We start from the raw sequence: 12339 nt of genomic DNA, 5'->3' as shown, positions 1-12339 counted from the left end.
TGGGCTATTTTTAGTAGAATTCATTATTTTTATAAGCTATTTTTCCTAATGCCTATCTAACAATTCTGGTTTGTGGATTCAATTCTAGCCCGAAGTATCATGTTGCATACTTTGTTGATATTGTGTAGCACTGTAGTCCATTAAAATGAGTGAAAAAAGAAAGTGTCGTCAATATTCAAGTGAGTATTTAAAATATGGAGTTATTCCATCTATAAATAATGAGCAGTTACCAATGTGCTCAATATGTGAAAACACTTTCTCAAACAAAGGAATGATGCCTTCAAGAATGATTGAGCATTTAAGAACAAAGCATCCAAAAAAGCGAAAATGGATGTTGACTACTTTCACGAATTAAAGACTAAGTTTAAAAATCCTCCTGGGCTTAAAGGATTCTTTCCAAAACAAAGTAACCAACAAGAGAAGGGACTTGTTGTGTCTTACAAACTTTCAAAATTAATTGCCAAATGTGGAAAGTCACATACTATTGGTGAAACTCTCATCTTACCGGCTATAAATAAAGTTTTAGATACAATGATTGGCCCAGGTAAAAGTAATATGACATCGTCAATTCCTCTCAGCACTAGTTCAGTATCAACAAGAATTGACAAAACGACAAAGAACATTGGAAAAAAAATTTTGTGATGATTTAAAAAACATAGAATTTTCTTTGCAACTCAATGAGGCAATGAAGCTTTGTTAATGGCCTACGTGCATTATACAAATACTAGTGAAGAAATTACGGAAGAGTTTCTGTTTGCTGAACAACCGAAATTGACACAAAAGGTTCTACAATTTTTAAGGTTGTTAAAGACTTTTTTAATGCTAAAAACATTCCTTTAGAAATATTATTGCATGTGCAATTGATGGAGCACCAGCAATGATTGGTCGTCACCAGTGGGGAGCTATGGAAATTTTAACAAAGGGCTCGCATCGTCAAGGAAAAAAAAAAAGCCTAACTTAGCCCTTATAATACTTATATTGCGACTTTGTAGGGCTTCTGACAGATATAATAATTTCTGTAGGATATCAATCATTAATGCTAGATCTTTTAAAAATTCTACATTGAGAAGTCGGTTTAAAAAGCCCTTATATTTATCGTTCGATGCAAAATGCTTGCATAAAGCTGGATAATTTCTCCACAAAGCAAGAGCCGTTCGTAAACTGCAAGCTGCCCATCGTGGTCCAAACACACGGCCAATCTTTAAAATTTCAATCCCAAGGTCTTTTGCAATTGTATTTAATTCTCGTTGAATTTTTGGTGATTGATGATAAAAAAGCATATAATTTATCCATAAATATTTCAAAATGATTTATTTTTTTAATGTTTTTTATGGAATCGTCTAATGGTAAGGGTAAACGATGAGTGCAGTGCCAAATCACAACGTTGGGAAATTTTTGTAGAAGTTTGATTGCAACACCTGATTTGTTTCCTAACATTACACTAGCTCCATCAAAACAAAATACAATGAAATGATTTTTTATATAGTTTTCAGAAAATCCATATGAATTTAAAGTAGCAATTATAGTAGCATGTATACATTCCATGGTGGTATTTTCTAGTTCTACAAGATTATTAAACAAGGGGCTCTCAAATTTGAGAAACATTTAACAAAGGGCTCGCGCAAGCCCCTTATAGCTCACAACTGGTCGTCACCATGGATTTACAGCACATTTAAAAAGAAGCAGTTCCAAATATGTTTACAGTTCACTGCATTCTTCATAGACAGCACTTAGATGCAAAACATCTTAGAGGTAGACTACATTAGGCTTTGGATGATGTTATTCAAGCAGTGAATAAAATAAAAGCCAAGTCATTGAATACCCATATTTTTCAGGAAAACTTTGCCATGAAAATGAAGAAGAATTTGAGAGTCTTTTGCTTCACACTGAAGTTAGATTGCTCTCAAATGGAAATTGTTTGCGACACTTTCCACTGTTTTGGAATTTCTTAAATCACGTGATGAGAACTTGTGCAATGTTCTAAAAAAAAGGTTGATATCACATATCTTTCTGATATTTTCGCCAAATTAAATGAGGTTAACATCAAATTGCAGGGAAGTAACATGAATCTTATTAAAGCAAAGAGAATTATAAACGCTTTTATCAGCAAATTAACATTCTACAAGCAGAGGAGCATTGCAAGACGAGATTTTCTACAGTTCCCCAGTCTACAAATATAATAAAAACAAGGAGACTTGATGATTAGATTCAAAGACTTTAATGAGCTTAAAATACCGACTGGGTTATAAATCCATTCCTTTCTGATGCCACTTCTGTTCATCCAAATGAAGAATTTGACTTAAAAATGATTTTGAAACTCAAGTACAATTTCAACAGTGTGGCTATGAAAGATTTTGGCCAAACATGCAATGCAAGTATCCTCAGCTTTGACAAGAAATAAAATTACTGTTTATTGCTTTTCTTTCTTCATACTTGGTCGAGAAAGGATTCAGCGTGGTGTTGCAATTGTTAGCTAAGCAGCGAAATAAATTTCAAATAAGTGAAAGAGGAGACTCGAGACTTCGTTTGTTGAACGTTGAACCTGATATTGAAAAATTAACTGGATCTCATCAGGCTCAGGGTAGCCATTAATGAATGGCTTATTAAATACAGTAAGTTTACATCTTTTTTTAAGTAAAAATTAACTTGCATCAAAGTGATTAATTTTTAATTAACTATCAATTCAAATATGTGGATGGTAATTTAGGTTTGCCTAATAATATATTATAATTATCTTACTGAGTCATTAACCTAGTGTAAAACTGAGCAGGGGGAACCAGGCCATACAAATAGTTGAAAGGGAGCGCATGGCAAAAAAAAGGTTAAGAACCACTGCACTAGACTCTGCATGCATCATCTTAACTTTTCATCATATTCAATATTCCAGAGATCAGAAACTGTTTTGGTCAATCTCCTCTGGATCCTCTCCAACATCTCTTCATAATTTTGTAAACCAGGTAACCAAATCTGTGCACAGTAGGCCATATGTGACCTAATCTCCGCCTTATACAATGGAACCAGAATCTCTTCACTTCTACAAATCAGTGTCCTCTGCATCATTCCCAGAATTCGTTGTGTTGCCCTGACAATTTTAACAATGTCTTCTCTAAATTTAAGATTCTTATCCACCATCACACCAAGATCTCTTATTTCCTCCACCTCCATTATTAGATCCCCACCAATCCTAAATTCTACATCAAATCTTTGTTTCCCAAATTTTAAAACCTTACATTTTGCAACATTGAACTTACATTCCCTCTCCGGCACCCATTCACTCAGTCTATTCAAGTCTTCTTGCAGGGCCACCAATATCTGCTCTACTCCTTATAGTTTATCCTAACTTTGCATCATCTGTAAACAACAGTATATTCACATTCAAATCTTTACCCGTATCATTAATATTCAGGTTAAACAGCAATGGCCCTAAACCAGATCCCAGAGAAACACCACTAGTGACTTTCCTCTTCTGAGATATTGCTCCCCCAATACACAACTTGTTGAACCTATCTGACAGCCCATCTCCAATCCAATGCACTAGTATAATATCCACTCCCATCCATTCTAGTTTGACTATCAACTTATCATGCAGTAATCCATCAAAAGCTTTGCAAATTCTATGTATACTACTGTGTATCCATCTCTCATGTCTGATGTTGCTGTCACCTTATTGTAATAAGTAAGTAGATTACTAAAACATGACCTCCCTTTAGCAAATCCATGCTGTCCATCAAAGATAATACCATTGTTGTGAACCCAATTTGGATTTTAATTCTCATCAGCCTTTCCAACACTTTATCCACACCTGACACTCAGATTGGCCTATAATTTGATGCTTGAATTATGTCACCTCCTTTATGAAGTGGTACAAACTTGCTTTCCTTCCACTCCTTTGGAACTTGACCCTGTGTAAGACTCATATTAAACAAATATGTGAAGGCAGATGTCAACTTCCTGGCATATTTTTGCGAAATATGTAGTGATATATCATCCAGTCCCAAATCACTCGAATCACTGTAACATAGTTCAAGCATCTCTGATTTATCCCTAATTTCTAAAAATGTCATTCTGCATTCATTTGACATTCTGCTTACTTGAACAGAATTTCTCTATAATGCTTTTGTGGTATGACAGTTCTGTGGTCAGGAGTGATTTTAATGAAAGTATGTTTTTTAGATATAAAAATATGTACTATAATTGAAAATATGAGGACATAGAGAGTGACAGCAAGTTGAACATGTCAAGAGATGATTAGTTAGGACTTGAAAGTATGGTATGAAAGAGAGAGGACATGAATGAATTGATTTAGGAAGTGAAAAGACAAATGAAAGAGTGTTAACTTGATAAATTGCTTTGCCAAAGAAAGTTGAGAGATACGACCATGATGGTAGATGACACAAAGTATAGGAATGTGCATCAAAAATGTATTCATTATGATCATTATGTGGAATGATGCTGACATAAGAAATGATTTGTATTAGGATAGATTACATTTGAATGGATTTGGAACTTTTCATTTACAGATACTGCAATGTATCAGAGAAATGAGAATTGTGATGAAAGTATAAAAAAAGTTGTATGCTGCAGGTAAGTTTGTGACTGAAAAATGGGAGTAACAAGTCTGGTGACCAGTAGTTCAACTGTAAATATATAACAGACAGCTGCTGACAATGCTGTAAGTCTAGTGGAAAGGATTGCTTGAGAAGAAGAATGGTGGGTGGATGCCAGTTCTGTTGAACAGTGCCCATGAAAAAATATACATAGAAAAGACACACTGCTTAAATTAATTTGTGAGATTTTGTGGCTAGAGAGAGTCTTTGAGAGAGAGAGAGAGAGGGAGGTATCAGCTGTCCTCTCCTGGATAGCATCAAGAACTCCCAGAGTGGCAATGGTGCACCACCCCCAAATGTGAGAGAAGTACTCCAAGGGTGGGCAGATCCAGGATATGTCCTGAGTAAAAAGGATGCCAAATTCTCTGGAAGCAAAGGATTCAACAAAAGTGACGTGTCCATTCTGGGAAAGGCTGGGGGCAAGAGAGAGAGAGAGAGTGTGTGTGTGTGTGTGTGTGTGTGTGTGTGTGTGTGTGTGTGTGTGTGTGTGTGTGTGTGTGTTAACATTGCTATCAAAGATAAATGGATACAAACATAACTTTGTTCTCGGAGGCATTGAAGGATGATGTAGAGATCAAGTGTAGGACACAAGCTATGAAAGATCCTGACACTTGACATGCCTGAGCACTGAAAGGCTTATCGTATGAGGAGGAGTGAAGAATGCCATCCATCATCAGCAAAAATCATGGACAGGGTCCAAGGTCACTGAGAGGTGGTTATTTTTATATATGAGGAAAAAGGTGGGAAAAACAACAGAGCCCCAAAGAACACCTACCTCTACTGGTTACAAAAGGCGAAAAGCAGACCACAGAATATCAATTTGCTGAGAAGCCTTGATGCCATACCCAGTCAAACCTATTAACCAGCATAGGTTTCTCCAACCCCCCCCCCCTCCTCCACAACACACATCCAAATGAGTGATGTAGACAAAGAGATCTGCTGTAGATCTTGATTGACAAAATCCATATTGGTGGTCACCAACTACTTGACTGTCCTCTAGGTGCTGAAGAAGAAGTTGACTGCCGATAATCCTCTCCACTACCCAAGATGGCACTGATGTGAAGGCAATAAGTCAATAGTTTGATGGCAGACATTTGTCTCTGTTCCTTGGAATCAGCTGAACATGGGCCTACATTGTGTTATACTTGGCTGCTGTTTGTCCCATAGCAGGAAACATACAGTGTAGAGACAATAAAGAATAGGTACCCAAAATCATATCACCCCAAGAACAACAGGTGGCTCTAACATCAGGACCAGAAATTTTTGTAGTATCCCCAAGACTCCTCTGCTGCAAGTCATGCAATACAGTGTTCTGAATATAGTTGGAAGTGACCTGCTCCAGTCATCCATGCAAGTGCTGGATAAGCAGAACAATGCCAGGTGATCAGCTATAAACTGCCAGCTTTCATGGACATTCCTCTTACTCATATAGCCTCTGTTACTTTGTCAACCAGTGTTTATGGAACCTCCTTTTACTGGTGGATACATTCATCAAAAAGTCTTCTCATCACACCTTCCAAAAAGTGTTGTTATGAAGTCATTAATGAATAGAGCAATAATGTGTGCTCCTCTACCTCAAGCTTACAACATGAACTTCTCACTATCAGAACTCTTTAATGGAATTAAATGGTTGCAACCCTCATGAAATCCAACAGATAATTGACTCCTACATTCCAGCACCTAAGGATTCTTCGAACAGACCTCAGGGTTCCAATCTCTTATATTTCTGGTATTTCTGAACCAATTGGTAGAATTTTGAAGTATCACCTTAATCCCACATATTTTCCTATTAATTTCTCATCTGTTACCATCTACAAAAGACAGACTGTTGCCTCTATCTTTAGCTGGCATTTACCAGATCCCTTGTGAATGTAATTTGGCATACTTCAGGCAGATAAGCCATTCTGTGGAAAAAGAATTAATGAACACCAGTACTACATTGAATACGTGAAACCTGAACAGTCTGGTCTGACACAGTATAGTATTGACACTAAACACAGTATCCTGTGGGATGAAGCTTGTCTTCTCCATAGAAGCAGTTTTAAATATGAACACCTTTTCAAAAAAAGCTCTGAAGCCCTTTTACATTATCCTAACCTGAATTGGAATGATTGTCTCTCTCTCTCTCTCTCTCTCTCTCTCTCAAAAGTCTGTCTCATAAAATGGAGATTTCCATTTTATGTAATGTAAACGTTTTAATATTATTTATCAATATTAATTTCTAGCATGTGGTAACGTTTTAATTGGTAAACTGATTGTTGTATGTACTTTGTTGATTTGCTTGTTGTTTCCACCGGCTGATCAGTACTGTCATTTTCAGTATGAAATATTTGTACTTTCATTTAAGTGTATTACTGTGGTTATCATTTAATTTTGTTGTTCAATAGGTATGGCACAGGTACTTACCTTTACAGATCTGACTTTCTTTTAATTGTATATTATGTTGTTTCATTTTTTTTATCCAGTTATACTGAAGATGTTTTAGATACATTGACAAAAATTATACAGGTAAAATTAATTTATTTAAAGTATGTTAAAAAAATAATTGTTTCTGTCCATTTATAACAAAGATGAACAGAAACTGCAGTAGCTCCACAAGGGATAAGAAGTCATGACCATTATCTGACCAGGAAAGGCAGGTAAAAGACTTGGAGATTTTCCCATTTGACATTGTTGTGGTGCCAAAGGATATGAGGTGGTGAATGCTTGAGGGGAGGGCATTCAACTAGAGATGAAATGTGGATGTGATTATGTTTCGAATTACTAAGAGAAGAGGTCCTCAACAGTGTACCTGAAAGGAGAACTGGTTAAGAAAAAATCTAGAGGATGAGTAAAGAATGATTGTTGGATATTCTGGTTGGTAGATGAACAGTTTGCCTTAGATCATTGCTTACAACAACAACATAAAGTAAATTGTTGATCAATTTCTGCCTGTTCACTGAAACTGGAAACCAGGGGAGCAGTTGCAACAGCAGTTGAATGATGAGTAACGAGACAAGGAAGCCTTCACCCAGAGGTTAGAAAAAGAAGAAGAAAAAAAAAAAAAAAGAGGACATTCAAGATTCAGCATCCTTTGGCAGGAAGTATCATGCTACACAAGAGCACATATACCACCTTTGTGTGGCAGAAGGAATCAATTTGTAGTTTGGACAGTTAAGATGGACCATGGTTGTTTTAGCAGTAATTTGAGGTTTATTTGGGAATAGGAAATCAGATTTGGATGTCTAGGCGAAGGTTCATATCATTCAAGTTGGTGTTGGTGAAGCAATAGAAGAGTTTCTTTTTGTCATTTTTTTTTTAACCATAATAAGCAGGGGTGGATAGTCTCTTGGACATGTTGCAATACAGAAAGCATCCACTCTCCAAGCCATAACATAGCATTGAAGTGCCTCCCCATATACCACTACATGGCCTTCCAGGCACAATTGGGCAGCAGGATTTTGCACTAGCTGATTGGGAAGCTTCCTAATGTGTTGCCATAAAGTTCAGTCTTGTACACTGTCTGGTGGCTATCCTGCAGAACCCCTTTATTGCTGTACCCTTAAGGATGGGGAAGGACATATAAATAATTAAGAGGTGATACACAAATGAACTTTTAAGTATTTAAAATAACGAGTTCTAGACACAAATGAAGTGGTAGGAGTCAGTGGCATCACCAATTAGCAAAGGGATGGTTATGTCATACTACACAATGAAAATCATCTACCATCCATATGATTAGAACATCCAAAGCTGGATTTATTTTCATAGGCGTCCATGCCACAGTGGAAGTCAAGCTCCCAACTATTATTATTATGAATACCCCTCCAAGGAGTTAAAGGACTCATCAAGGGAGGACCCATGTAGGCATTTATACTTAAATATCTGTCATATCTTTTCTTGTTGTAACATGCTGTGAGTGTATCTTCAATGACTATGTTCCATACACTCACTGTGAGAAGAACCTCAATCGCACATGCTTTCTAACCATATCTCTCGCCAGCTTCCAGGGATGATCTGAGATCTAGTTCTACCAGCAGTAAGATGCAAAATTTCACTTATGTCTAGACTGTAAGATATCTCCTCCCTACTAACTTGTGTGTTTCTATCATATTTCCTCTCCTCTGTCTGTTCCTCAAATTTGAAGACTGTATTGTAATCCAGAAGTATACCGTGATACTTCTGGATTTTGCCAAGGCATTTGAGAGGATGTCCCATGTGAAGTTGTTATACAACTCAAAGAAAGGATGCATTTGGAACCTAAACATGTGACATTGATAGGCGAGTGGCTGACTCACAGGTATCAGAAAGTAACATATGGAAGTGCTGCATCTAAGAGGAGGATTATTATCTAACTTTTTAACTATATCATAGAGCAAGATCTGTTTTTCACTCTATCATAGAAAACGAGCAGATTGCTAAACCGGAACCTGCCTTTAACAAAACTATGCTGTCCTGTAAAGAGGTTTCTAGTAGTATCTACCCATCCTTGGATATGATTCATAACCAGCCTTTTCAATACCTTGATGATTAGGTCAACTTGTTGGTGTTTATTTCTGAGACCTCATATGATTATTTACATGCCATATAATATGTATATAAAAAAAAAAAAAATCAGCTAACGCCTTTTTATTCCCGTATACGGGGAATAGGCGAGGCTATTTAGCCCTATCTAACTTTTGGAGACTGAGTGGGCAGTTCAATCTCCACTGGTACAATCAGAGATAGATGGCCCAAGGCTATCACTAATTAAGTGGTACACAGTGAAGAGAGACGGCTCAAATGTGCCGCCATCTCGTGGTCCCTAACCCTAACACAATATATTTAATGTCTGAAATAATGTGGGTTCTACGGTCGATTTTCTTGAGTTTACAGGACAAAAAACCCAAGTTTCCAGGAGGAAAAACCTGCTTGCCCGTGCCAGAGATCGATTAACTCGGGAACCGGTCGAAAAAAGGCTTAGAAAAATTTCCTCTAGTCTCCAACTAGACTTGAAACCAAGTCTTCCTTCGTGCAGCCAAGCGTGTGATGTGCAAACGCCACATCCACTGAGCTACACAGGCTATATAATATGTATATATAATATCAAAATTATCATTAGCTTGGAAATTTAAATTAAAAAGCCATAAATTACATGATAACCACAGTAATTAACTTCAACCACCTTACCGGCCATTATGGATCAAATATGCATCCTCATATGCTTCATATCCATCATATATTTCAATATAATATCAATGGTATTACAATTTTAATATGCACTTCACATCCATGATAACCTTCACATCTTGGCTGGTAGCATGGTTAATGAAATGAAAGTACATGATGAATGTATATTCATTTCATTAAAGTTAATTACTGTGGTTATTGTGTAATTTATTGTTTATACTTTGTGGTTATTGTGTAATTTATTGACAGAGAGTTTAATTTAACTCTGTCTCCTGAAGTATCTTCAAAGGGAATTGCCACTGTAGTCTTCAACTCTGGTGAATATAACCAAAAAACATTAAGTAAAAATGTTAAAAGGATTGCTAAAAAGGTAATAATCTTCTTGACTAAAATAACAACCCTTTCAGTTCCTTCCCTACAGATATACCAGAAATATCTAAAATTCACAAACCTAATAATCCTTCCAACTCAGACAATTCACACAATCACATATTCCCTCTCTGGTCAGACTATTTCTTACATGCCACAGATACCTTTAAAGATTAAATCAAGAAGACCACACATTTATTATATTGAATTGTCTGTGTAATACTTATTATCCTTGATAAAATGTGAAGTGGATTTATGCAGATATATAAATCTGTTTTTCTTTATTATTTACCTTACAACCTGGATATTTATTCCTTGCCAGTGCAATCCATTTTGTTAACATTATATAAAGAAATTTATATGAAGTATTTTCTCAGTCTTCAGATTTTATTTTTATTCAAAATATTTTTCTTTCTTCTCTCCCAATAGGGTCAGGACAAGATTAATGGTGGTTATCCTTTGCCTACCCCAACAGAGGAATCAATATTTAATTATCTGGGGTTGCAGTATAGGCCTCCAGAAGAAAGAGATCATTGATTTAAATCTCTGGTTTCTTTCAATTGAAAAATTTTAATATGATTGGTAGTTTTTTGTTAAGCTAAGTAATTCCTCATATTTACTAACTGCTTTTATACACATTTAAATTTAAACAGGTTGAAAACAAAGATGATTATAGACATTTATATATGTTTATATAATGTCGTATGAGTTTTTGTAATGGCCATGCTTACATATCGATGTTGTAAATTTTGTTCTTTATCAAAATGTTTTACCTTAATATATTTTTTATTAATTTTATTTAAATATAGTGAGCGACAAAATGAAAATTTTTTATTATCTTAAATGAAAAGTAGGTGAGTTCGAATGATTTTGATGTTCTAGAATTCAAATGGGACATCCTCTTTGTTGCCCTATCACCTACCAGTTTTTTAATAATTAAAATTACATGTTGATAATAATTACATTTCATATAAACCTGATATATATATATATATATTGTGTGTGTGTGTGTGTGTGTGTGTGTGTGTGTGTGTGTGTGTGTGTGTGTGTGTGCGTGCGCGTGCACGCGCATACAAATTTTCTTAAGTTAAAAAGTCTTCTACTTATAGCTGGCATTGGTGGTTTCACTGATTAAGAACACTGATGGTTTCACTGATTAAGAACAATTATGATAACATAATTGCTTAAATTAATTTTTCAATAGTAGATGTGAAAAAATTTTTTATGTAAGAAATAGTCTGACCAGAGAGGGAATATGTGGTTGTGTGAATTGTCCGAGTTGGAAGGATTATTAGGTTTGTGAATTTTAGATATTTCTGGTATATCTGTAGGGAAGGAACTGAAAGGGTTGTTCTTTTAGTCAAGAAGATTATTACCTTTTTAGCAATCCTTTTAACATTTTTACTTAATGTTTTTGGTTATATTCACCAGAGTTGAAGACTACAGTGGCAGTTCCCTTTGAAGATATTTCAGGAGACAGAGAGTTAAATTAAACTCTCTGTCAATATAACTCTCTAGCCTGCATGTTAGCTACACGCAGGCTGATCATTATTAGAGATATCTGGGGCCAAATTGCAGATATATGTTCTATGTGAAACATAAAATTTAAAGTCAGTACTTGCCTACCTACTACGGCAAATTTATGGCTAAGGGTGCTGATGGCTGCCTCAATAAGCCTTTTTTGTAGAAAGATTGATGACAACATAAAGAGTGAATTTGTGGCTAGGATCTTGAATTAGGAAGATTGTTAAACTTCTTGATTTCTGTTTCTTATTTTAAGAAATTCCTGATGTGCCGAAGCCTTGGAAATGTCCTAAGTATGGGCCAAAACTTGGGTAGAATAGCTCAAAGCACTGTTAGAGAGCTGATGGATGCACTGGTTGCAGTGAGACTAAGTTCACATGGGTATAAATATATGTAGACGACTGTTTTTTTAGCCATCATCTTGAATATTGTGTACAATTGCTGAACAGTTACTGTAGAGGACCAAGTGCAGTATATATTTGATCACATGTTATAATATTTTGTGACATACTCCAATTTAACATTCACACATCTTTTGCTGAGTGAGTGTTAAAATCACATGAGTTAATTTGTGATTGAGGCAATGACTTTAAACTTAATTATTTTAGAATCAAGGAAATGATTGACTCAAGACCAAATAAAAAATAAATATATTTAATAAGACTAAACAAAAATTTATATACAAGATAAA

General features: G+C 35.6%; 1 protein-coding gene across 1 annotated transcript in view; it reads left to right on the top strand.

Moving 5' to 3' along the window:
• The window catches only part of LOC150106315 (DNA polymerase lambda-like), a 152742-nt gene extending 141935 nt beyond the window's left edge, over positions 1-10807 (top strand). The window contains exon 9 of the mRNA XM_090392354.1: positions 10554-10807. Coding sequence (XP_090248480.1) covers positions 10554-10661 — 108 coding nt within the window. The 3' untranslated portion in view covers positions 10662-10807. The remainder of the gene's footprint in view (positions 1-10553) is intronic.
• The last annotated feature ends 1532 nt before the right edge of the window (positions 10808-12339 follow it).

The sequence above is a fragment of the Typopeltis vanoorti genome, chromosome 5 (genome assembly GCF_054136105.1).
Source record: "Typopeltis vanoorti isolate ZY-2024b chromosome 5, IOZ_Tvanoo_1.0, whole genome shotgun sequence".
In the NCBI taxonomy this organism is placed as follows: Eukaryota; Metazoa; Arthropoda; class Arachnida; order Uropygi; family Thelyphonidae; genus Typopeltis; species Typopeltis vanoorti.
Note: the sequence above shows the minus strand (reverse complement) of the source record. Positions and strands in the feature narration are given on the sequence as shown.